General features: G+C 42.9%; 1 protein-coding gene across 1 annotated transcript in view; it reads right to left on the reverse strand.

Annotated features, from left to right (window-relative positions):
- Window positions 1-27,010, reverse strand: part of LOC311248630 (endosomal transmembrane epsin interactor 1-like) — a gene marked incomplete at both ends in the record, with an annotated part of 50,457 nt that extends 23,447 nt beyond the window's left edge. The window contains one exon of the mRNA XM_084339485.1: window positions 26,854-27,010. Coding sequence (XP_084195611.1) covers window positions 26,854-27,010 — 157 coding nt within the window. The remainder of the gene's footprint in view (window positions 1-26,853) is intronic.
- Between the last annotated feature and the right edge of the window lie 540 nt (window positions 27,011-27,550).

Here is a 27,550-nt window from a genome sequence, read left to right on the forward strand (position 1 = left end):
GCAGCTGGACTCTCTGTGGGCCGGCTCTCTCCGGTCCACGGAGGAGAGACGTGAAGCGACCTCGTCTTGCAGAGCGCCTCCTCACCTTGCGTCCTCTCCAGGGGGGGGGGGGGGTTCCAACACACGGCAGTGTCGGGGGTCTTTATCCATGGAATAATCACTGTACACAAAGCATAATCCGTGCCTGGGAAGGCGGGCTGTCGTCGGTAGAATAATCCGGTATGCAGGTCCACTCGCTCGTCGGCTCTGGGGCTCCTCGGGTGCAGCCTCACATGGGGTCGGCCACCCTGGATAAGCAGCCAGTTCTCTGCCCGAAACGATGGGGTACTGACTACGATAGTATTCTCACTGCACGAAGCACTACATATGAATAGACTATTATTAGCTTAATAGACTACGTCCAACTCGACGATATAGTGCCAAATATGACTATTCAAATATTAATATACACGATGTCTCAATACCGAGGGTAGGCCGAACTTGGCCTTACTCCCACACGTGGCGTCGCGGGGAGGCTTTACGTCTGTCACTCTATTGGAGGGTAAGAAACTGGACTGAAAAGGAAGTCCTACTTTAGTAGCGCAGTATATATACGCACTATGAACAAATAGTACCGTTAGTGGTGCGGTAGCCAGATTCCTACGCGGAACTAGGACTTGTTCGTACATGTTGAGCGGTACGTTTGAACTGGGTCTGGGGGGTATGGCAGCCTGGCACCAAGGTCTCGACCAATAGTAGAATGGAGACTATTATGGGATGTTCAGTAGGCTAGAATGGATATTCAATGCATATTGTACAAGGAATATACAAGGGATATCAGGGAATATTAGAGAATATACAAATACAATTAAATATATATATACAAATAAATATATATATTCGGTTTAATCTGGCCCTTCACAACAGCCACCCCCTGATTGGTCCCAGACCTAATCAGTTAAGCAGAGACAGATTAATCGCGTTGTCTATTTACACATAAGGGTTTGCTGTAGGGGTCAGTCAACTTCACAAAGTCATAGGGTTATAGGGTCATGGTCATCATCGATTGTGTCTGGGAGTCGGGGCAGTTCTATGAGCCTCGCCACGGGACGGGTGTAAGTGCGACCCTGGACAAGCACTTCAGCTGCTCGGACCTTGCCGTCGGCACCGGTGATCACTTTGCTTACGCGGCCGGCCGGCCACATAGCTCTGGGCAGTGATTGATCAATAATCATGACGACTGTTCCTTCTGTCAAATTGTCTCTCTCCTTTACCCACTTCTGGCGGGTCTGTAGAGACGGTAGGTAGTGCAGTAGGAATGTCCTTTGTTGTGCACTCTCTATGGTAGTGCAATCATCTATGTTGGGGTCTGCGGAGATAACAGTGCTCAATCCACAGAACACAGGCTTCTTATTCTCAGCCTCCTCCTGACTGGCTTCCCTCGGGATAGGCGTGGGCCACTCTCCTTCCGGGAGCTTTAGGAATGCTGGGCCGTCACTGTAGACATTGCGACGGGTGAGGTCATCTAGGGGCATTCCCCGGGTGATGACGTCAGCTGGGTTCTGTTTTGTATCAACGTAGCGCCACTCTGTTTCTCCGGTTAACTCTTCGGTTAAGTCTTGAATCTCGGTGACTCTGACTCCCACGAAGACTTTGTACTTGCATGAGTCCGATTTGATCCAGGCGAGTACTGTCGTGGAATCTGACCACAGGATTGTTCTAGACACCGGTATGGTGAGCTCACGTTGGATGAGCGTGGCTAGGTGCGCTCCGGCTAGGGCTGCGCAGAGCTCTAGGCGTGGGATAGATTGTTGCTTGCGTGGGGCTATTCTCGAGCGGGCGAGGACAAATGCTGTGTAGATCTCTCCCCCCTCTTCTTGGGCCCGCAAGTAGGCTACTGATCCGTATGCGACCTCTGAGGCGTCACTGAAGACGTGTAAGTCCATTTTACATGTCTCTGGCCTCACCGTGGGTGGGAAGTAGCTTCGGCGCATATTAACGCCTGGGAGTGAGTGGAGCTCCATCTCCCACTCTCTCCAGGTGGATGCAAGGTGTGCGGGAATGGGGTCGTCCCAGCCCTGGTCCTTGTCCCACAATGCTCGTACAATCATTTTTGCCCTGGTGGTGTACGGTAGAATACATCCTAGCGGGTCATATTGTCGGGCGAGTGTTGTGTACACACTCCGTCTGGTGGTCGGCGCCGCCGCCGGCCTTCCCTGCTCCGTAGTCAGGGGCTTGTGTCTGTAGTGAAGCGAATCTGTTTTGAATCGCCACACCAATCCCAGGGTCATCTCCTGGGCTTCTCCTGGGATTGTAGCCATCCAGGTCTCGCTGCTGGCTGCCTTGTCCTCGGAGGAGAGGCTGCGCAGTACTTGCGGATCGCTGCTGGCCCACTGCCTGAGATCAAAGCCGCCTTTGATCAATGAGGCGCGGAGTTTAATCAGGAGAGCCTCGGCTTCTTCCTGGGTTGAAAGGCTTTGTAGACAGTTGTCTACGTAGAAGCTGTTCTTTACGCTGTGTCGGACCTCTTCGTCCGCTGCTGGGTCCTCTGCTACATGTTTCTGTAGTGCAAATGTAGCACAGCAGGGGCTGCACGTCGTTCCGAAGGGGAGGACTTCCCATTGGTAGATGGCTGGGTGCTCATCTCCTGGCTTCTCTCTCCATAGGAACCGTAACAGGGGCTTGTCCTCCTCTACTAATCTCACCTGCAGGAACATTCCTTTAATGTCCCCGCTGATGGCCACCTTTTCCTGGCGGAAGCGGAGTAGAACGCCGAGTAGGGAGGGGCCGAGTGTGGGACCGGGCAGTAACTCTTTATTCAGATTTTGGGATCCGATCTGGTAGCTGCAGTTAAATACTATGCGGTCTTTACCGTTGTGATGGACCTTGTGGTGAGGCACGTACCACGATTCAGTGGTCTGGTCAGCCTCTTTAATGTCCATCTTTGTGACGTGTCCCGCTGTGATGAGCTTCTCAATCTCAGCGCGGTATACACTCTCTTGGGCGGGGTTCTTGGCTAAGCGCCGCTCCGTGTTCAGCAGGTACCGTTCTGTGGCGTCTGTCTTGGCGTGGAAAGTAGGCATTCCTTCTCGCCGCAGGAGTGGCGTGGCGTATCTCAACACGCCGTTGACCGGGACTCTCTTGGTCCCTGTCTCGAGGAGGTGAATGGCGTAAATGTCATCTTTAGAGCGAATGTCTTTCTTTCCGTTCTTAAAGGGCATTTGTTCCAAGGTCCATAACCGCTCTACGTGTTGCAGGAGTGCGGTTTCTCCCTCTGTGACTCGGGAGTGGAGACATCTAGTGGCTGTATTTCGGTTGAGAGATTTGGCGAGCGGGCCTTGGAGAGTCCATCCCAAACGGGTCTCGACTGCTGCAGGACAGCCTCGGGGTCCGGTATGAACCCGGTCTATCGGGACAATGAGGTCTGCATGGTCGGAGCCTATCAACAGGGTCGGCATAGCATTGTCTATGAGCGGGATCGGTAACTTGCGCAGATGTGCATATTTCTCCATCAGCTTGGCGACGGGGTATGTGTACCGCGACAGTCCTATTTCTTGGCTGGTGAAAGCGTCTGTAATCTGGTACCGTCGCTCAGGCTGGCCGCTTGCTGCGATAGAGAATGAGACATTCTCGCCCTTTATCGTCTTCAAATCTCGTCTTATTGTCCGAATTGTCATTTGGGTTTCGCTTCCCCGCAGCCCTAGCTGGGCCGCAGCGGAGGCGAGCAGAAGGGTCTTCTCTGACCCGTCATCGAGGACGGCGTAAGTGTCCAGGACTTTATTCTGGTAGCTTAGTGTCACACGCACTACTTTTAGGAGTACTCGGGCTCCACTGCTGCTGGCGGGATCGATGTACATGACGCTCGCTTTGCTGCTGGATGGTGCGGGTGAAGGGCGCCGTCTGTTACTGTCGTGAAGTATGTCCAGATGGGCTCCATCGCACTTGGTGCACCTTTTCTTTAAGCGGCATTCGGCTGCCATGTGTGAGCGCGCACAGCGAAAACAGCGCTTGTTGGACTTTATCCATTGACTTGCTTCCTCCGCGTTCAGCTTGGGGAAGGAGTCACATTGCGCTAGCCAGTGTTCTTTCTCACAGTAGGGGCACACTATCTTCCACTTCTCCGTTCTGGAGGGGGTACTGTGGCTCCTGCTGCTCGGTACTGACTCCGATTGGTGCATCACAGTCACCGATCTTCTTCCATCATTTAGTCGTCTGGTTCCTTCTCTGGAGCCAGGGGTGCTCCGTCCGAATGTATCTAGCCGTAGGCTGCTGACTTCTCTCGCCAGGAAGTCTGCTAGATCGAGGAGGTTCGGTTCGGGGCCATTCGGGTCTCGGTGGTCTCTCTGCCGCCTAAAACGCTCCTGTCGAGCGGGCGGCAGCTTCTCCAAGATCCTTTCCACATTTGAGTTGGCGTAAAGTTCATGCCTCCCCTTCTCTCTCTGCGCTCCCAACATCCCTACCAGGGACTGCACTCTGATGGACAGGTCGTCCAGTGCTCGATTGTCTATTGCTGGGGGTAAGCGGTCGATGTGTCGGATCTCCTGGATCACGTAATCCCATATGCGCCCATACCTCTGGTCCAATACTACCAGCGCTGCTGTGTATGGGGTGGTGGAAGTCGCGTAGGCGAGCGCTATATTATGTGCGCGGGGTACCTTTAAGTGCTTCAGTAGGATGGCGTATTTATGGCGTTCATCCAATACATCCACCAACATGGTCTCCAGACACATGCGGAGTTCTGTATACTGGGCCCGGTTCTCTTGGGTGAAGTCGGGTACCATAGGCGTGCCAATGTATGACGCTGACTGTGGATACATCGGCGAGCGTTGGGGGAGAGGCCTCCTAGGCGAGTCTCCTCCCGCTCCTTGGTATGGGCTGGTACCGGCAGTGTACCATGGCCCGCTTGTCCAGGTGCTGTTCCTCGGTGCGGGTCGTGCGTCGTGCTCACCCGGGTATAGAGTCGGGGGTCTGTAGCGCAGCTCCGCGGGAGTATAGCCTGGGCTGTACCGGACCTCCTGGTCCGGTAGAGTACTGTGCTGTCGTCGGGCGTGGTTCTCCTCCTCTTCCTCTTCGTCTTCAGTTAGGTCATCCAGTGCTTGTAGTCTCTGGTTTAGCCTCTCCACAGGATATGCTGCTCCTTCCCGGTTGCTAGGTCTCGCTTGGACCGGTGGGGGGAGGTGGTCTGTGGGGGGTATAGACCTCGTCTGTTGGTCAAGTTCAGGGTTGTTTACTCGGCTAGGGGATGCCGCCCTGGAGGTGTGTCTAGACGAGTTCCTGGAGCCTCTGGCGGAGGGAGAGGGTGTTGTCCGTCTGATCAGCTGTTCTATTAGTTGCGCTTGCTGTCTGTCGCGCTCTGCGTCCCGTAGAGCACCAGCAGCTGCTCGCTGGCTGTCTGCTCGGTCTCGGGCCACATTCTCTTCCCTCTGAATGCGTCTTATTTCTAGACGTATATGCTCTTCTTCGCTCCGCTGCTGGATCTGCAGTCGGTCGCGTTCAGCAGCGGCGTTCAGGCTGACGAGGAAAGCCTGCTGTAGGGTCCTCTCTGCCTCGCTGGGGGAAGGCGGTTGTATAGGGGAGCCTTCCCTCGGGGTACTCCTTGCGGAGCCTTGGAGCTCTATCTCCACGGTGCTCTCCCCGTCTTCTTCCGTGCCGAGTTCTCTCTCGGTAGCGTTGTATTCCTCCCGGGACTCATCGGGGACTACTTCTTCAGTACTGGCGGGGTGTGAAGTCATGTCTGGTTCCCACTGGTCCCCACCGTGAACTTGGTCAGTTACATTAGAACCCGTAGGGGCCTCTATGGTCGGGGTAGTCTGGGCGTTGGGGTTAGACATACTTTTACTTTCTAGTTTTACCGCGTTTACTGTTAGTAGAAGACTAGGTTGTTGACTGACAGCGTAAGCCTCTAAGTACTGAGGGAGCCGTCGTTCGCGCTGCGGGCGTTGGTTAGGAGGATCGTTTCGTGGAGTGTTCATCATAGGCCATTTCAATATTAATAACACTATATTAATATTACACTAATTACCCTCCGGCTCGAAGGACCAATTGTAACTGAGGGGTACAATTCCCTGACTGTATTACTAGATATGATACTTACTACCACTACCTTTGTACTTAATATTCAGCCACCCAGTACTCGGCATAAATATATTATGATAAACACTCTCACGTAGATGAAACGGATCCAACACAAATGTACGAAGTCGAAGTAGGCGTTTATTACTACACAGCAATGGTGTGTAGAGCAAGCACTTAATCACTTAATTACATTTATGAATTGAAATAGTATGCACTTTTATGGCAAAGAGTATTCGTCGGTATATCAATAGAGAATGTCCAATCTCTGATGGCGCAGGTGGTAAATATACGACCTGGAATAGTTAAGGAATAACAGCAATGATACTTTAATGATTATAAGACTGGATACACTAGGGGGGTTAATCCGGTCGCTTGTAAGACAACAGGAGTAGGAGGGGGGGGGGGGTAGAGTCTGGCTGCCTCGTCCGGCTAAGGGTATCCTGGGTGAACCCACAGTAGTGCAGTTCAATGCGCCAGCGATCCTTGGACCACAGATGAAAGCAGCTGGACTCTCTGTGGGCCGGCTCTCTCCGGTCCACGGAGGAGAGACGTGAAGCGACCTCGTCTTGCAGAGCGCCTCCTCACCTTGCGTCCTCTCCAGGGGGGGGGGGGGGTTCCAACACACGGCAGTGTCGGGGGTCTTTATCCATGGAATAATCACTGTACACAAAGCATAATCCGTGCCTGGGAAGGCGGGCTGTCGTCGGTAGAATAATCCGGTATGCAGGTCCACTCGCTCGTCGGCTCTGGGGCTCCTCGGGTGCAGCCTCACATGGGGTCGGCCACCCTGGATAAGCAGCCAGTTCTCTGCCCGAAACGATGGGGTACTGACTACGATAGTATTCTCACCGCACGAAGCACTACATATGAATAGACTATTATTAGCTTAATAGACTACGTCCAACTCGACGATATAGTGCCAAATATGACTATTCAAATATTAATATACACGATGTCTCAATACCGAGGGTAGGCCGAACTTGGCCTTACTCCTACACGTGGCGTCGCGGGGAGGCTTTACGTCTGTCACTCTATTGGAGGGTAAGAAACTGGACTGAAAAGGAAGTCCTACTTTAGTAGCGCAGTATATATACGCACTATGAACAAATAGTACCGTTAGTGGTGCGGTAGCCAGATTCCTACGCGGAACTAGGACTTGTTCGTACATGTTGAGCGGTACGTTTGAACTGGGTCTGGGGGGTATGGCAGCCTGGCACCAAGGTCTCGACCAATAGTAGAATGGAGACTATTATGGGATGTTCAGTAGGCTAGAATGGATATTCAATGCATATTGTACAAGGAATATACAAGGGATATCAGGGAATATTAGAGAATATACAAATACAATTAAATATATATATACAAATAAATATATATATTCGGTTTAATCTGGCCCTTCACAACATTCCCCGTATTACTACCTTTAGTGCATCCCATAAAATGTTTGGATCTACCTCCCCATTATCGTTCTCTTCTCTATATCTAATTATGTCTTCCTTCACCTGGTTAACCAAACCTTTGTTGTTCAATAGTCCTACATTCAGTCTCCAAACTGTATTCCTCCGTCTACTTTTAAGATTTACTGTCAGATATATTGCGCTATGATCTGAAATATCCGTCACTCCTATCCTGCATTCTTCCACCCGATATCTGTCCCCTGTTGTCATGAGAAAATAGTCTATCCTTGAATATGTTGTGTGCGGGTGTGAATAGTGCGTATATTCTCTATCTAGCGTGTTCATTGCTCTCCATATGTCTATGATTCCTAATTCTGCCATATGTATATTCATATATTTGCTAATGTTTGTCCTCCATTTCTTTGTGCTAGTCGTGTCTATGTCATAATTCAGTACCACATTGAAATCACCTGTACAGATCAGGACCCCCTCCCCTTCCAACGCTATAATATCAAAGATCGTTTCAAATAGATATTTCTCACTGTCCGGTGGAGCATATACATTTATTAGTGTTACCATTTGACCTTCCATTTTCCCCTTGACCAACACATACCTTCCCTCCTTGTCCCTTATTTCCTTGATCATCTCAAATTTCACTGTGTTCTTAATTAGTATAGCCACTCCTCTTCTAAGGTTCTGTTTAAAAGAACTATAGAACAGGTTTTCATACCCGAATCTCTTCAGCTTTTCATGTTCTTGTGATATAAGATGTGTTTCTTGCAAGAAAATGACCTGCGCCTCTTCCTTTTTAAGTTTCGTCATCACCTTACTCATTACCATTCATTATTGGTAATGAGTTATTCATACCATTCACATTTAACGACATCATCTTTACACCCTTAACTTGTGTCATATTTCTTTTCCAATTGTTCTCCCGTTCTACCCATGTCACATAAAATAATATTTGTGGTTGTAGCCTCTGCTATCTCCTTCTGACTTACATACATATTTACATAATAAACATCAACATCAACATCAAAATTCACTCTTTGAACTTCCATGGCATTTGAGGGTCCTATTCTTTCCCCTCTTTTCCCCGCTGGTGGGTGGGGAGTAGTGGCTCTCCTAGTGAGAGGGCCCCCCCTAGTGGCTACCTTGAGCGCACTATATATGTCCAGCTCTGTGTGTGGTCTGACCGAGCTCCCAGTCAAAAAGCTCCGTTTTAGTCACTTTCATGTTTCCGTCTAACTGTGTTATGCGACATGTGTTTTCCTGAGTCCCTTTAATGTCCGTCTCCATATATCTCTTGAATGCACATGTCCCCCTTTTTTTTTTATCACTTTCGGTTTAATTATCCCCCATGTATTTTGTCATACTCTTCCTGCTCAACAAGTCTCTTTCATGTTTTCACTCTCTTGCATTATGTGCGTCATACGTATATCAGTCCAATGTGCTTCGAATCTCTATGCCTTCCTTTCTAAATTTTGGTCTACCTATAATTATCTCATGTACATTACTATCTTCTCACTATATATTTTGTGTGTGTGCATTGTACTCATCCACCCTTTGATCACCGTCTCGTCTCCTCTCCGCCCCCTTTCTCCGTGTCCTTGCGTCCTTCTTCTCAGTTGATCTGCTTTGAATCAATTCAGATCCCCTTCACCTTCCCGTTCTCCTCGTCTCCTCCTCGTCCCCCGCCGACCCTGGTCCATCTCCTTGCCTTCTCCAACCTCTGCAGCAGCGTAGGTCTCTCGTCTCCTCCTCCCGGCACCTTCCATCCTCTCTGGTGCATGTCCCTCGCCGCCTCCCGCACGTCTCCGTACACCTCTGCGCCTTCCTTCCAATGAACCTTCAGCGTGGTCATTGGTGATTGAAATCTGATTCCGCCTTCCTTCAGAGATTTTTTTATCTGAACATAGCTCCGACGCTTTACCGCCACCTCCGTTGCATAATCATGGTCAAAAGTAACTCTCTGTCCCCCCACCTCTATCTTCTTCTGCCAGGCTGTTCTAAGAATGTTCTCTCTCACCTCGAATTCCAAGAAGTTTACTATAACTGCTCTCGGTGGTTTGTCCTCTCGCGGCTTCGGCGCCAGAGTCCTGTGCGCTCTCTGAATCCCTGTCTTGTCGAGGGCTGTCATTTTTAATTCTCTTCGAATCAGGCTGTCCACATATTTGACCATCGAATCTCCTTCCATCCCCTCTTTCAGACCCCATATTCTTATGTTGTTTCTCCTCGACCTCCCCTCCAAGTCCATTAGCTTTCCTCTCATCATGTTCTGTTGTTCGAGCGTCTCTTTCAGAATATCATGCATTTCTGTATTCCATTCTTCCGTATCGGCCTTCCTTTCTTCCAACATCTTTATGTCTTTCTCTTGCTCTTGTATTTTTCCGTTCATTGCCTCGAGTCCTTTATCCATTTCCCCTCTGAGTTCGTCCTGTCCCCTCTTCAACTCTTCCCTCAGTCCATCAATGCTGTCTTGGATATTCTGCGTGCTCGCCTGGTTAGCCATCACGCTAGCTTGTATGCTAGTTTGTAACTCTTGTTGGCTAGCCAACGCGCTAGCTTGCATGTTCCTCGTGTTAGCTTGTGTGCTAACTTGTATGCTGTCTTGTATAGCTTGAATAGCCTTTGCATTAGCCTGCACGTTAGCTTGTAGCTCTCGGTTAGCCTTGGCTTGTAGTTCCTGCCCAGCCAGCATGGTCGTTTGTATTCTTGTTAACCAGGCGGGCTCCACGGGGTCTCCTTCCCTGCCTCCCTGCGTCACGCTCGTCTGAGCCATTTCTTCAGTCATTTCCTCGAGGTTAGATTTTTCCTCCGGTGTTTGTACGTCTTCTGGGGTCTTATTTCTCTCACTTTTTCTCGTGCACATCCTTCCTTTTCTCTTATATCTTTGAATTTTCACCTTTTATTCTGTTTTAGACGGTTTTACTTCCCTTTCTCGAGTTATTTGACCGGGAGCTCTTTCAGTGTTCTCCTATCCACCCATCTCAAAACCGGAAGTCCCAATGTAGTTCTTTCTACTGCCTCGGAATAAATACTGTCGGACAATCTAACAATAATTAACACATTTACAAGTTGTATTAAGTTTTGCAAATAAGGAAACAGATAGAGAACATTTCAAAGCACTCAAAAAAGCCAATATCGTGGGCGGCCGGGTAGCGCAGCGGACTAAGCGTCTGTCTACCACCACAGAGACAGTGGGATCTAATCCAGCTGTGGTGCCTCCGGGTTGGCTGACCGACCGTCCATACTAACACAATTGGCAGTGTTAGCGGGTGGGAAACCCGGCGAGGGTGGGTCCTGGTCGTTGTAAACAGCAACTCCTACAGTCCGGTCGGGGCGCCTGCACAGCGATGGAAGGATCTAAAGAGAGGTAGTGTGATCCTTCCACACGTTACACTCTCCCAGTGAGAGTCCGCGCTGCCGGGTGAAAAGAAGCGGTGGGCTGGCTACACATGTGTCGGAGGAAGCACGTGATAGTCTCCGCCCCCTCCCAGACCGACGGTAGGGGGTAGAGTGCGCAGCGACCAGGAAGGGGATTGGGAATTGGCATAACGACTAACATTGGGATAAAAAAAAAAAAAAAGCCAATATCTCTATTTCTACCTATTTCTGAATCGCGCAACGTTTTCTGCTTTTCTGAAGAATGTTCTCTGCCGGCAGAATCCGACCTAGACCGCGCCGGGTCACATATGTGCATAATGTAGGTATTGTGGCAGACCGGCTGGCGTGGTACTGGAAGGCCGCTGTGTCTCGGCCAAGGTACTGGGGCATTTGCCCATATTAGGAAGTCCGAAGAGACTCCCGGCAGAGCAGAGCCATAGATATCTATATAGAACACTAGATAGCTTAAGGCGGAGTCACCAGCGTCACTGAACCGCCGCCATCTTGCCAGGGGCAGCCTTGAGTGAGAGTGAGTGAGCTGCACATTCAAAAATACTCATAACCCGCTGAAATATTGCCGGATTTACAAACGGGTTGGTTTGCTATAAACATCAAAGATGTAGTTATGATACTGCATACTTATAAAAAAAAAAATTTTTTAAAGATGTTTTTTTTACAAACCGCTTGAATCATAGCCACGTTAATAATGCTTGTAATAAACCAAACCGTTTGTAAATCCGTCAATATTTCAGCGAGTTATGAGTATTTTTGTCTGTGCAGCTCACTCACTCTCACTCAAGGCTGCCCCTGGCAAGATGGCGGCGGTTCAGTGACGTCGCTCTCCATTGGCCGGCAGCGCGGGCAAGCTATCTAGTGTTCTATATAGATATCTATGGCGTCAGCCCCGATGCAGCGCACCTGTGTCAGACGTGCAAGGTGCACAGGTGCGCTCAACCAAAGCACAATCAAGCAGCATGGAAAATGGAGACAGAAAGAGAGAATCATTGGAGTAGCTGTGAGACGAAACCTGTGTGGAACGAGAGAAGTGAGTACGAGGAGAGATAGACCCAATGTTGTGTCTGATTATTTCTGGAAGGAGAACCCCACTGTGTGCCAGAACCTTCGACGGTCTGAGAACCCTATAGTGCAGCGACCCCCCCGCCCGTATGAGAACCGACCCCCGCTGACACTCACATTAACCCCTTCCTTCCCCCTAAACAGTAATAAAACCGCTGTTAAACTTGTGCCGTGTGTGTTTTATTAATTCCAATCCGGTGACAGCTCAACACACCCCAGAGTCTGTCACAGTATGTAGTTGTATAATGAATATCAAATGGCTAGAGGAACTATACAGGGTAACCTACAGTGTTGGCAAATAATAATGAGGAATTAATCAAATGTTTGACTAGTAGCAGTTATTCTGACTTATTCTGACCAGTAGCAGTTATTCTGACTAGTAGCAGTTATTCTGACTTATTCTGACTAGTAGCAGTTATTCTGACTTATTCTGACTAGTAGCAGTTATTCTGACTAGTATCAGTTATTCTGACTTATTCTGACTAGTAGCAGTTATTCTGACTAGTAGCAGTTATTCTGACTAGTAGCAGTTATTCTGACTTATTCTGACTAGTAGCAGTTATTCTGACTTATTCTGACTAGTAGCAGTTATTCTGACTTATTCTGACTAGTAGCAGTTATTCTGACTAGTAGCAGTTATTCTGACTTATTCTGACTAGTAGCAGTTATTCTGACTAGTAGCAGTTATTCTGACTAGTAGCAGTTATTCTAACTAGTAGCAGCTATTCTGACTAGTAGCAGTTATTCTAACTAGTAGCAGTTATTCTGACTAGTCGCAGTTATTCTGACTAGCAGTTATTCTGACTAGTAGCAGTTATTCTGACTAGTCGCAGTTATTCTGACTAGAAGCAGTTATTCTGACTAGTCGCAGTTATTCTGACTAGTAGCAGTTATTCTGAAGCAGTTATTCTGACTAGTAGCAGTTATTCTGACTAGTAGCAGTTATTCTGAAGCAGTTATTCTGACTAGTAGCAGTTATTCTGAAGCAGTTATTCTGACTAGTAGCAGTTATTCTGACTAGTAGCAGTTATTCTGAAGCAGTTATTCTGACTAGTAGCAGTTATTCTGAAGCAGTTATTCTGACTAGTAGCAGTTATTCTGACTAGTAGCAGTTATTCTGACTAGTAGCAGTTATTCTGACTAGTCGCAGTTATTCTGACTAGTAGCAGTTATTCTGACTAGTAGCAGTTATTCTGACTAGTCGCAGTTATTCTGACTAGAAGCAGTTATTCTGACTAGTCGCAGTTATTCTGACTAGTAGCAGTTATTCTGAAGCAGTTATTCTGACTAGTAGCAGTTATTCTGACTAATAGCAGTTATTCTGACTAGTAGCAGTTATTCTGAAGCAGTTATTCTGACTAGTAGCAGTTATTCTGAAGCAGTTATTCTGACTAGTAGCAGTTATTCTGACTAGTAGCAGTTATTCTGAAGCAGTTATTCTGACTAGTAGCAGTTATTCTGAAGCAGTTATTCTGACTAGTAGCAGTTATTCTGACTAGTAGCAGTTATTCTGACTAGTAGCAGTTATTCTGATTTATTCTGACTAGTAGCAGTTATTCTGACTTATTCTGACTAGTAGCAGTTATTCTGACTAGTAGCAGTTATTCTGACTAGTAGCAGTTATTCTAACTAGTAGCAGTTATTCTGACTAGTAGCAGTTATTCTAACTAGTAGCAGTTATTCTGACTAGTCGCAGTTATTCTGACTAGTAGCAGTTATTCTGACTAGTAGCAGTTATTCTGACTAGTCGCAGTTATTCTGACTAGAAGCAGTTATTCTGACTAGTCGCAGTTATTCTGACTAGTAGCAGTTATTCTGAAGCAGTTATTCTGACTAGTAGCAGTTATTCTGACTAGTAGCAGTTATTCTGACTAGTAGCAGTTATTCTGAAGCAGTTATTCTGACTAGTAGCAGTTATTCTGAAGCAGTTATTCTGACTAGTAGCAGTTATTCTAACTAGTAGCAGTTATTCTGACTAGTCGCAGTTATTCTGACTAGTAGCAGTTATTCTGACTAGTAGCAGTTATTCTGACTAGTAGCAGTTATTCTAACTAGTAGCAGTTATTCTGACTAGTAGCAGTTATTCTGACTAGTCGCAGTTATTCTGACTAGTAGCAGTTATTCTGACTAGTAGCAGTTATTCTGACTAGTCGCAGTTATTCTGACTAGTAGCAGTTATTCTGACTAGTCGCAGTTATTCTGACTAGTAGCAGTTATTCTGAAGCAGTTATTCTGACTAGTAGCAGTTATTCTGACTAGTAGCAGTTATTCTGAAGCAGTTATTCTGACTAGTAGCAGTTATTGTGACTAGTAGCAGTTATTCTGACTAGTAGCAGTTATTCTGAAGCAGTTATTCTGACTAGTAGCAGTTATTCTGACTAGTAGCAGTTATTCTGACTAGTCGCAGTTATTCTGACTAGTAGCAGTTATTCTGAAGCAGTTATTCTGACTAGTCGCAGTTATTCTGACTAGTAGCAGTTATTCTGACTAGTAGCAGTTATTCTAACTAGTAGCAGTTATTCTGACTAGTAGCAGTTATTCTGACTAGTTATTCTGACTAGTAGCAGTTATTCTGACTAGTTATTCTGACTAGTAGCAGTTATTCTGAAGCAGTTATTCTGACTAGTAGCAGTTATTCTAACTAGTAGCAGTTATTCTGACTAGTAGCAGTTATTCTAACTAGTAGCAGTTATTCTGACTAGTAGCAGTTATTCTGACTAGTAGCCGTTATTTTGACTAGTTATTCTGACTAGTAGCAGTTATTCTGACTAGTTATTCTGACTAGTAGCAGTTATTCTGACTAGTAGCCGTTATTCTGACTAGTTATTCTGACTAGTAGCAGTTATTCTGACTAGTTATTCTGACTAGTAGCAGTTATTCTGAAGCAGTTATTCTGACTAGTAGCAGTTATTCTAACTAGTAGCAGTTATTCTGACTAGTAGCAGTTATTCTGACTAGTTATTCTGACTAGTAGCAGTTATTCTGACTAGTTATTCTGACTAGTAGCAGTTATTCTGAAGCAGTTATTCTGACTAGTAGCAGTTATTCTAACTAGTAGCAGTTATTCTGACTAGTAGCAGTTATTCTAACTAGTAGCAGTTATTCTGACTAGTAGCAGTTATTCTGACTAGTAGCCGTTATTTTGACTAGTTATTCTGACTAGTAGCAGTTATTCTGACTAGTTATTCTGACTAGTAGCAGTTATTCTGACTAGTAGCCGTTATTCTGACTAGTTATTCTGACTAGTAGCAGTTATTCTGGCTAGTTATTCTGACTAGTAGCAGTTATTCTGAAGCAGTTATTCTGACTAGTAGCAGTTATTCTAACTAGTAGCAGTTATTCTGACTAGTAGCAGTTATTCTGACTAGTTATTCTGACTAGTAGCAGTTATTCTGAAGCAGTTATTCTGACTAGTAGCAGTTATTCTGACTAGTAGCAGTTATTGCAGTTATTCTGACTAGTAGCAGTTATTCTGAAGCAGTTATTCTGACTAGTAGCAGTTATTCTGACTAGTAGCAGTTATTCTGACTAGTAGCAGTTATTCTGAAGCAGTTATTCTGACTAGTAGCAGAAAGCAGTTATTCTGACTAGTAGCAGTTATTCTGACTAGTTATTCTGACTAGTAGCAGTTATTCTGAAGCAGTTATTCTGACTAGTAGCAGTTATTCTGACTAGTAGCAGTTATTCTGAAGCAGTTATTCTGACTAGTAGCAGTTATTCTGACTAGTAGCAGTTATTCTGACTAGTAGCAGTTATTCTGAAGCAGTTATTCTGACTAGTCGCAGTTATTCTGACTAGTAGCAGTTATTCTGACTAGTATCGCAGTTATTCTGACTAGTAGCAGTTATTCTGACTAGTCGCAGTTATTGTGACTAGTAGCAGTTATTGTGACTAGTAGCAGTTATTCTGACTAGTAGCAGTTATTCTGAAGCAGTTATTCTGACTAGTAGCAGTTATTCTGACTAGTAGCAGTTATTCTGAAGCAGTTATTCTGACTAGTAGCAGTTATTGTGACTAGTAGCAGTTATTCTGACTAGTAGCAGTTATTCTGAAGCAGTTATTCTGACTAGTAGCAGTTATTCTGACTAGTAGCAGTTATTCTGACTAGTAGCAGTAGCAGTTATTCTGACTAGTAGCAGTTATTCTGACTAGTAGCAGTTATTCTGACTAGTAGCAGTTATTCTGAAGCAGTTATTCTGACTAGTAGCAGTTATTCTGACTAGTAGCAGTTATTCTGACTAGTAGCAGTTATTCTGAAGCAGTTATTCTGACTAGTAGCAGTTATTCTGAAGCAGTTATTCTGACTAGTAGCAGTTATTCTGACTAGTAGCAGTTATTCTGACTAGTAGCAGTTATTCTAACTAGTAGCAGTTATTCTGACTAGTAGCAGTTATTCTGACTAGTTATTCTGACTAGTAGCAGTTATTCTGACTAGTTATTCTGACTAGTAGCAGTTATTCTGACTAGTAGCAGTTATTATGACTAGTAGCAGTTATTATGACTAGTAGCAGTTATTCTAACTAGTAGCAGTTATTCTGACTAGTAGCAGTTATTCTGACTAGTTATTCTGACTAGTAGCAGTTATTCTGACTAGTTATTCTTGACTAGTAGCAGTTATTATGACTAGTAGCAGTTATTCTGACTAGTAGCAGTTATTCTGACTAGTAGCAGTTATTCTGAAGCAGTTATTCTGACTAGTCGCAGTTATTGTGACTAGTAGCAGTTATTGTGACTAGTAGCAGTTATTCTGACTAGTAGCAGTTATTCTGAAGCAGTTATTCTGACTAGTAGCAGTTATTCTGACTAGTAGCAGTTATTCTGAAGCAGTTATTCTGACTAGTAGCAGTTATTGTGACTAGTAGCAGTTATTCTGACTAGTAGCAGTTATTCTGAAGCAGTTATTCTGACTAGTAGCAGTTATTCTGACTAGTAGCAGTTATTCTGACTAGTAGCAGTAGCAGTTATTCTGACTAGTAGCAGTTATTCTGACTAGTAGCAGTTATTCTGACTAGTAGCAGTTATTCTGAAGCAGTTATTCTGACTAGTAGCAGTTATTCTGACTAGTAGCAGTTATTCTGAAGCAGTTATTCTGACTAGTAGCAGTTATTCTGAAGCAGTTATTCTGACTAGTAGCAGTTATTCTGACTAGTAGCAGTTATTCTGACTAGTAGCAGTTATTCTGATTTATTCTGACTAGTAGCAGTTATTCTGACTTATTCTGACTAGTAGCAGTTATTCTGACTAGTAGCAGTTATTCTGACTAGTAGCAGTTATTCTAACTAGTAGCAGTTATTCTGACTAGTAGCAGTTATTCTAACTAGTAGCAGTTATTCTGACTAGTCGCAGTTATTCTGACTAGTAGCAGTTATTCTGACTAGTAGCAGTTATTCTGACTAGTAGCAGTTATTCTGACTAGTCGCAGTTATTCTGACTAGAAGCAGTTATTCTGACTAGTCGCAGTTATTCTGACTAGTAGCAGTTATTCTGAAGCAGTTATTCTGACTAGTAGCAGTTATTCTGACTAGTAGCAGTTATTCTGACTAGTAGCAGTTATTCTGAAGCAGTTATTCTGACTAGTAGCAGTTATTCTGAAGCAGTTATTCTGACTAGTAGCAGTTATTCTAACTAGTAGCAGTTATTCTGACTAGTCGCAGTTATTCTGACTAGTAGCAGTTATTCTGACTAGTAGCAGTTATTCTGACTAGTAGCAGTTATTCTAACTAGTAGCAGTTATTCTGACTAGTAGCAGTTATTCTGACTAGTCGCAGTTATTCTGACTAGTAGCAGTTATTCTGACTAGTAGCAGTTATTCTGACTAGTCGCAGTTATTCTGACTAGTAGCAGTTATTCTGACTAGTTGCAGTTATTCTGACTAGTAGCAGTTATTCTGAAGCAGTTATTCTGACTAGTAGCAGTTATTCTGACTAGTAGCAGTTATTCTGAAGCAGTTATTCTGACTAGTAGCAGTTATTGTGACTAGTAGCAGTTATTCTGACTAGTAGCAGTTATTCTGAAGCAGTTATTCTGACTAGTAGCAGTTATTCTGACTAGTAGCAGTTATTCTGACTAGTCGCAGTTATTCTGACTAGTAGCAGTTATTCTGAAGCAGTTATTCTGACTAGTCGCAGTTATTCTGACTAGTAGCAGTTATTCTGACTAGTAGCAGTTATTCTGACTAGTAGCAGTTATTCTAACTAGTAGCAGTTATTCTGACTAGTAGCAGTTATTCTGACTAGTTATTCTGACTAGTAGCAGTTATTCTGACTAGTTATTCTGACTAGTAGCAGTTATTCTGAAGCAGTTATTCTGACTAGTAGCAGTTATTCTAACTAGTAGCAGTTATTCTGACTAGTAGCAGTTATTCTAACTAGTAGCAGTTATTCTGACTAGTAGCAGTTATTCTGACTAGTAGCCGTTATTTTGACTAGTTATTCTGACTAGTAGCAGTTATTCTGACTAGTTATTCTGACTAGTAGCAGTTATTCTGACTAGTAGCCGTTATTCTGACTAGTTATTCTGACTAGTAGCAGTTATTCTGACTAGTTATTCTGACTAGTAGCAGTTATTCTGAAGCAGTTATTCTGACTAGTAGCAGTTATTCTAACTAGTAGCAGTTATTCTGACTAGTAGCAGTTATTCTGACTAGTTATTCTGACTAGTAGCAGTTATTCTGAAGCAGTTATTCTGACTAGTAGCAGTTATTCTGACTAGTAGCAGTTATTCTGACTAGTAGCAGTTATTCTAACTAGTAGCAGTTATTCTGACTAGTAGCAGTTATTCTGACTAGTTATTCTGACTAGTAGCAGTTATTCTGACTAGTTATTCTGACTAGTAGCAGTTATTCTGAAGCAGTTATTCTGACTAGTAGCAGTTATTCTAACTAGTAGCAGTTATTCTGACTAGTAGCAGTTATTCTAACTAGTAGCAGTTATTCTGACTAGTAGCAGTTATTCTGACTAGTAGCCGTTATTTTGACTAGTTATTCTGACTAGTAGCAGTTATTCTGACTAGTTATTCTGACTAGTAGCAGTTATTCTGACTAGTAGCCGTTATTCTGACTAGTTATTCTGACTAGTAGCAGTTATTCTGACTAGTTATTCTGACTAGTAGCAGTTATTCTGAAGCAGTTATTCTGACTAGTAGCAGTTATTCTAACTAGTAGCAGTTATTCTGACTAGTAGCAGTTATTCTGACTAGTTATTCTGACTAGTAGCAGTTATTCTGAAGCAGTTATTCTGACTAGTAGCAGTTATTCTGACTAGTAGCAGTTATTGCAGTTATTCTGACTAGTAGCAGTTATTCTGAAGCAGTTATTCTGACTAGTAGCAGTTACTAGTAGCAGTTATTCTGACTAGTAGCAGTTATTCTGAAGCAGTTATTCTGACTAGTAGCAGAAAGCAGTTATTCTGACTAGTAGCAGTTATTCTGACTAGTTATTCTGACTAGTAGCAGTTATTCTGACTAGTAACAGTTATTATGACTTGTTATTCTGACTAGTAGCAGTTATTCTGAAGCAGTTATTCTGACTAGTAGCAGTTATTCTGACTAGTAGCAGTTATTCTGAAGCAGTTATTCTGACTAGTAGCAGTTATTCTGACTAGTAGCAGTTATTCTGACTAGTAGCAGTTATTCTGAAGCAGTTATTCTGACTAGTCGCAGTTATTCTGACTAGTAGCAGTTATTCTGACTAGTATCGCAGTTATTCTGACTAGTAGCAGTTATTCTGACTAGTCGCAGTTATTGTGACTAGTAGCAGTTATTGTGACTAGTAGCAGTTATTCTGACTAGTAGCAGTTATTCTGAAGCAGTTATTCTGACTAGTAGCAGTTATTCTGACTAGTAGCAGTTATTCTGAAGCAGTTATTCTGACTAGTAGCAGTTATTGTGACTAGTAGCAGTTATTCTGACTAGTAGCAGTTATTCTGAAGCAGTTATTCTGACTAGTAGCAGTTATTCTGACTAGTAGCAGTTATTCTGACTAGTAGCAGTAGCAGTTATTCTGACTAGTAGCAGTTATTCTGACTAGTAGCAGTTATTCTGACTAGTAGCAGTTATTCTGAAGCAGTTATTCTGACTAGTAGCAGTTATTCTGACTAGTAGCAGTTATTCTGAAGCAGTTATTCTGACTAGTAGCAGTTATTCTGACTAGTAGCAGTTATTCTGAAGCAGTTATTCTGACTAGTAGCAGTTATTCTGACTAGTAGCAGTTATTCTAACTAGTAGCAGTTATTCTGACTAGTAGCAGTTATTCTGACTAGTTATTCTGACTAGTAGCAGTTATTCTGACTAGTTATTCTGACTAGTAGCAGTTATTCTGACTAGTTATTCTGACTAGTAGCAGTTATTCTGACTAGTAGCAGTTATTCTGACTAGTTATTCTGACTAGTAGCAGTTATTCTGACTAGTAGCAGTTATTATGACTAGTAGCAGTTATTATGACTAGTAGCAGTTATTCTAACTAGTAGCAGTTATTCTGACTAGTAGCAGTTATTCTGACTAGTTATTCTGACTAGTAGCAGTTATTCTGACTAGTTATTCTGACTAGTAGCAGTTATTATGACTAGTAGCAGTTATTCTGACTAGTAGCAGTTATTCTGACTAGTAGCAGTTATTCTGAAGCAGTTATTCTGACTAGTCGCAGTTATTGTGACTAGTAGCAGTTATTGTGACTAGTAGCAGTTATTCTGACTAGTAGCAGTTATTCTGAAGCAGTTATTCTGACTAGTAGCAGTTATTCTGACTAGTAGCAGTTATTCTGAAGCAGTTATTCTGACTAGTAGCAGTTATTCTGAAGCAGTTATTCTGACTAGTAGCAGTTATTCTAACTAGTAGCAGTTATTCTGACTAGTCGCAGTTATTCTGACTAGTAGCAGTTATTCTGACTAGTAGCAGTTATTCTGACTAGTAGCAGTTATTCTAACTAGTAGCAGTTATTCTGACTAGTAGCAGTTATTCTGACTAGTCGCAGTTATTCTGACTAGTAGCAGTTATTCTGACTAGTAGCAGTTATTCTGACTAGTCGCAGTTATTCTGACTAGTAGCAGTTATTCTGACTAGTTGCAGTTATTCTGACTAGTAGCAGTTATTCTGAAGCAGTTATTCTGACTAGTAGCAGTTATTCTGACTAGTAGCAGTTATTCTGAAGCAGTTATTCTGACTAGTAGCAGTTATTCTGACTAGTAGCAGTTATTCTGACTAGTAGCAGTTATTCTGAAGCAGTTATTCTGACTAGTAGCAGTTATTCTGACTAGTAGCAGTTATTCTGAAGCAGTTATTCTGACTAGTAGCAGTTATTCTGACTAGTAGCAGTTATTCTGAAGCAGTTATTCTGACTAGTAGCAGTTATTCTGACTAGTAGCAGTTATTCTAACTAGTAGCAGTTATTCTGACTAGTAGCAGTTATTCTGACTAGTTATTCTGACTAGTAGCAGTTATTCTGACTAGTTATTCTGACTAGTAGCAGTTATTCTGACTAGTTATTCTGACTAGTAGCAGTTATTCTGACTAGTAGCAGTTATTCTGACTAGTTATTCTGACTAGTAGCAGTTATTCTGACTAGTAGCAGTTATTATGACTAGTAGCAGTTATTATGACTAGTAGCAGTTATTCTAACTAGTAGCAGTTATTCTGACTAGTAGCAGTTATTCTGACTAGTTATTCTGACTAGTAGCAGTTATTCTGACTAGTTATTCTGACTAGTAGCAGTTATTATGACTAGTAGCAGTTATTCTGACTAGTAGCAGTTATTCTGACTAGTAGCAGTTATTCTGAAGCAGTTATTCTGACTAGTCGCAGTTATTGTGACTAGTAGCAGTTATTGTGACTAGTAGCAGTTATTCTGACTAGTAGCAGTTATTCTGAAGCAGTTATTCTGACTAGTAGCAGTTATTCTGACTAGTAGCAGTTATTCTGAAGCAGTTATTCTGACTAGTAGCAGTTATTCTGAAGCAGTTATTCTGACTAGTAGCAGTTATTCTAACTAGTAGCAGTTATTCTGACTAGTCGCAGTTATTCTGACTAGTAGCAGTTATTCTGACTAGTAGCAGTTATTCTGACTAGTAGCAGTTATTCTAACTAGTAGCAGTTATTCTGACTAGTAGCAGTTATTCTGACTAGTCGCAGTTATTCTGACTAGTAGCAGTTATTCTGACTAGTAGCAGTTATTCTGACTAGTCGCAGTTATTCTGACTAGTAGCAGTTATTCTGACTAGTTGCAGTTATTCTGACTAGTAGCAGTTATTCTGAAGCAGTTATTCTGACTAGTAGCAGTTATTCTGACTAGTAGCAGTTATTCTGAAGCAGTTATTCTGACTAGTAGCAGTTATTGTGACTAGTAGCAGTTATTCTGACTAGTAGCAGTTATTCTGAAGCAGTTATTCTGACTAGTAGCAGTTATTCTGACTAGTAGCAGTTATTCTGACTAGTCGCAGTTATTCTGACTAGTAGCAGTTATTCTGAAGCAGTTATTCTGACTAGTCGCAGTTATTCTGACTAGTAGCAGTTATTCTGACTAGTAGCAGTTATTCTGACTAGTAGCAGTTATTCTAACTAGTAGCAGTTATTCTGACTAGTAGCAGTTATTCTGACTAGTTATTCTGACTAGTAGCAGTTATTCTGACTAGTTATTCTGACTAGTAGCAGTTATTCTGAAGCAGTTATTCTGACTAGTAGCAGTTATTCTAACTAGTAGCAGTTATTCTGACTAGTAGCAGTTATTCTATCTAGTAGCAGTTATTCTGACGAGTAGCAGTTATTCTGACTAGTAGCCGTTATTTTGACTAGTTATTCTGACTAGTAGCAGTTATTCTGACTAGTTATTCTGACTAGTAGCAGTTATTCTGACTAGTAGCCGTTATTCTGACTAGTTATTCTGACTAGTAGCAGTTATTCTGACTAGTTATTCTGACTAGTAGCAGTTATTCTGAAGCAGTTATTCTGACTAGTAGCAGTTATTCTAACTAGTAGCAGTTATTCTGACTAGTAGCAGTTATTCTGACTAGTTATTCTGACTAGTAGCAGTTATTCTGAAGCAGTTATTCTGACTAGTAGCAGTTATTCTGACTAGTAGCAGTTATTCTGACTAGTAGCAGTTATTCTAACTAGTAGCAGTTATTCTGACTAGTAGCAGTTATTCTGACTAGTTATTCTGACTAGTAGCAGTTATTCTGACTAGTTATTCTGACTAGTAGCAGTTATTCTGAAGCAGTTATTCTGACTAGTAGCAGTTATTCTAACTAGTAGCAGTTATTCTGACTAGTAGCAGTTATTCTAACTAGTAGCAGTTATTCTGACTAGTAGCAGTTATTCTGACTAGTAGCCGTTATTTTGACTAGTTATTCTGACTAGTAGCAGTTATTCTGACTAGTTATTCTGACTAGTAGCAGTTATTCTGACTAGTAGCCGTTATTCTGACTAGTTATTCTGACTAGTAGCAGTTATTCTGACTAGTTATTCTGACTAGTAGCAGTTATTCTGAAGCAGTTATTCTGACTAGTAGCAGTTATTCTAACTAGTAGCAGTTATTCTGACTAGTAGCAGTTATTCTGACTAGTTATTCTGACTAGTAGCAGTTATTCTGAAGCAGTTATTCTGACTAGTAGCAGTTATTCTGACTAGTAGCAGTTATTGCAGTTATTCTGACTAGTAGCAGTTATTCTGAAGCAGTTATTCTGACTAGTAGCAGTTACTAGTAGCAGTTATTCTGACTAGTAGCAGTTATTCTGAAGCAGTTATTCTGACTAGTAGCAGAAAGCAGTTATTCTGACTAGTAGCAGTTATTCTGACTAGTTATTCTGACTAGTAGCAGTTATTCTGACTAGTAACAGTTATTATGACTTGTTATTCTGACTAGTAGCAGTTATTCTGAAGCAGTTATTCTGACTAGTAGCAGTTATTCTGACTAGTAGCAGTTATTCTGAAGCAGTTATTCTGACTAGTAGCAGTTATTCTGACTAGTAGCAGTTATTCTGACTAGTAGCAGTTATTCTGAAGCAGTTATTCTGACTAGTCGCAGTTATTCTGACTAGTAGCAGTTATTCTGACTAGTATCGCAGTTATTCTGACTAGTAGCAGTTATTCTGACTAGTCGCAGTTATTGTGACTAGTAGCAGTTATTGTGACTAGTAGCAGTTATTCTGACTAGTAGCAGTTATTCTGAAGCAGTTATTCTGACTAGTAGCAGTTATTCTGACTAGTAGCAGTTATTCTGAAGCAGTTATTCTGACTAGTAGCAGTTATTGTGACTAGTAGCAGTTATTCTGACTAGTAGCAGTTATTCTGAAGCAGTTATTCTGACTAGTAGCAGTTATTCTGACTAGTAGCAGTTATTCTGACTAGTAGCAGTAGCAGTTATTCTGACTAGTAGCAGTTATTCTGACTAGTAGCAGTTATTCTGACTAGTAGCAGTTATTCTGAAGCAGTTATTCTGACTAGTAGCAGTTATTCTGACTAGTAGCAGTTATTCTGAAGCAGTTATTCTGACTAGTAGCAGTTATTCTGACTAGTAGCAGTTATTCTGAAGCAGTTATTCTGACTAGTAGCAGTTATTCTGACTAGTAGCAGTTATTCTAACTAGTAGCAGTTATTCTGACTAGTAGCAGTTATTCTGACTAGTTATTCTGACTAGTAGCAGTTATTCTGACTAGTTATTCTGACTAGTAGCAGTTATTCTGACTAGTAGCAGTTATTCTGACTAGTTATTCTGACTAGTAGCAGTTATTCTGACTAGTAGCAGTTATTATGACTAGTAGCAGTTATTATGACTAGTAGCAGTTATTCTAACTAGTAGCAGTTATTCTGACTAGTAGCAGTTATTCTGACTAGTTATTCTGACTAGTAGCAGTTATTCTGACTAGTTATTCTGACTAGTAGCAGTTATTATGACTAGTAGCAGTTATTCTGACTAGTAGCAGTTATTCTGACTAGTAGCAGTTATTCTGAAGCAGTTATTCTGACTAGTCGCAGTTATTGTGACTAGTAGCAGTTATTGTGACTAGTAGCAGTTATTCTGACTAGTAGCAGTTATTCTGAAGCAGTTATTCTGACTAGTAGCAGTTATTCTGACTAGTAGCAGTTATTCTGAAGCAGTTATTCTGACTAGTAGCAGTTATTGTGACTAGTAGCAGTTATTCTGACTAGTAGCAGTTATTCTGAAGCAGTTATTCTGACTAGTAGCAGTTATTCTGACTAGTAGCAGTTATTCTGACTAGTAGCAGTAGCAGTTATTCTGACTAGTAGCAGTTATTCTGACTAGTAGCAGTTATTCTGACTAGTAGCAGTTATTCTGAAGCAGTTATTCTGACTAGTAGCAGTTATTCTGACTAGTAGCAGTTATTCTGAAGCAGTTATTCTGACTAGTAGCAGTTATTCTGACTAGTAGCAGTTATTCTGAAGCAGTTATTCTGACTAGTAGCAGTTATTCTGACTAGTAGCAGTTATTCTGACTAGTAGCAGTTATTCTGACTAGTTATTCTGACTAGTAGCAGTTATTCTGACTAGTAGCAGTTATTATGACTAGTAGCAGTTATTCTAACTAGTAGCAGTTATTCTGACTAGTAGCAGTTATTCTGACTAGTTATTCTGACTAGTTATTCTGACTAGTAGCAGTTATTCTGACTAGTAGCAGTTATTATGACTAGTAGCAGTTATTATGACTAGTAGCAGTTATTCTAACTAGTAGCAGTTATTCTGACTAGTAGCAGTTATTCTGACTAGCAGTTATTCTGACTAGTAGCAGTTATTCTGACTAGTTATTCTGACTAGTAGCAGTTATTCTGACTAGTAGCAGTTATTATGACTAGTAGCAGTTATTCTAACTAGTAGCAGTTATTCTGACTAGTAGCAGTTATTATGACTAGTTATTCTGACTAGTTATTCTGACTAGTAGCAGTTATTCTGACTAGTAGCAGTTATTATGACTAGTAGCAGTTATTCTAACTAGTAGCAGTTATTCTGACTAGTAGCAGTTATTCTGACTAGTTATTCTGACTAGTAGCAGTTATTCTGACTAGTAGCAGTTATTCTGACTAGTAGCAGTTATTCTGACTAGTTATTCTGACTAGTAGCAGTTATTCTGACTAGTTATATTCTGACTAGTTATTCTGACTAGTAGCAGTTATTCTGACTAGTTATTCTGACTAGTAGCAGTTATTCTGACTAGTAGCAGTTATTCTGACTAGTAGCAGTTATTCTGACTAGTTATTCTGACTAGTAGCAGTTATTCTGACTAGTTATTCTGACTAGTAGCAGTTATTCTGACTAGTGGCAGTTATTCTGACTAGTAGCAGTTATTATGACTAGTAGCAGTTATTCTGACTAGTAGCAGTTATATGGGATAGGACAGGCAGAGGACGGTTGGGAGAAGATGAGGACAGGTCCCAGGTCAGGTCTCGAACCCCCGGACGCTGCGATTATAGTGCGAGTGCACTTACGTGGTGGTGCCACCCTGGTGCCCCAATCTCACCTCAAACGAACCGCTCCAGGGTTCACTGGGAAGCGGACCAAGAGAGAGAGAGAGAGAGAGAGAGAGAGAGAGAGAGAGAGAGAGAGAGAGAGAGAGAGAGAGAGAGAGAGAGAGAGAGAGAGAGAGAGAGATAGAGAGAGAGAGAGAGACAGACAGAGACAGAGACAGAGACAGAGAGAGAGAGAGAGAGAGAGAGAGAGAGAGAGAGAGAGAGAGAGAGAGAGAGAGAGAGAGAGAGAGAGAGAGACAGAGACAGAGAGAGAGAGAGAGAGGGTGTGTGTACGTGGGTTGATTTATGTGTGTGTTGTGTTAGATGTTGCCTGGTATTCAGGAGGACATCTGCTCAAAGTGTTAACTACAGCTTCACACTGCCTACCAAACACACACACACACACGCACACATGCGCGCTCGCGCACGCACACACACACACACACACACACGCACATGCACACGCACACACACACACACACACCAACCTTTAGCGGGTAGGTCCAGCAGGACTGGGTCACTGTTAGAGCGTCGTATCCTCTGTCTCCTGTGGGGGGCCAATGGAGCCCGGGTCTGGGTCTGAGTTGGGGGTGGAGGCGTGGAGCGGGTGGGAGAGGCGTGGGGCTGCAGACGTCTGGCCTGGCGCTGTGGTGGAGAAGGAGGCAGAGACGCTGGCACCGCCAACACCGGCTGGGAGCACACGTCTGTGACACACACACACACACACACACACACACACACACACACACACACACACACACACACACACACACACACACACACACACACACACACACACACACACACACACACACACACACACCATGAATGTCTGAATAGGTTCAGTGGGGGTGACAGGGGGGTCATAAACGTGTTGACACAGGGGTCGTATGTGTCAAGACAAGGCTACGTTTAGACCAATATACGTTTTGGAGTTACACAAGCTTTTTTAGCATCGCCCCAGAAAAGATCGTCCACGCTAGCTCTCCAGAAAATGCACATCGCAAGACCTTGTGTTCAGAGACAGCATCATAGTGCTTAGAGGCTGCCAAAACCTACAATATTTCAGCACCGGAAAAGCATACTTTTTTTGCAAACCAAAACAACATACTTTATACTTATAGCACATGCATGAGCCTGGTCTCTTTTGAAAGATGACATTCTGAAGTTTCTGATTCCAGAAAA

The sequence above is a fragment of the Notolepis coatsorum genome, assembly GCF_963971535.1.
Source record: "Notolepis coatsorum genome assembly, contig: SCAFFOLD_669, whole genome shotgun sequence".
NCBI classification, from domain to species: domain Eukaryota; kingdom Metazoa; phylum Chordata; class Actinopteri; order Aulopiformes; family Paralepididae; genus Notolepis; species Notolepis coatsorum.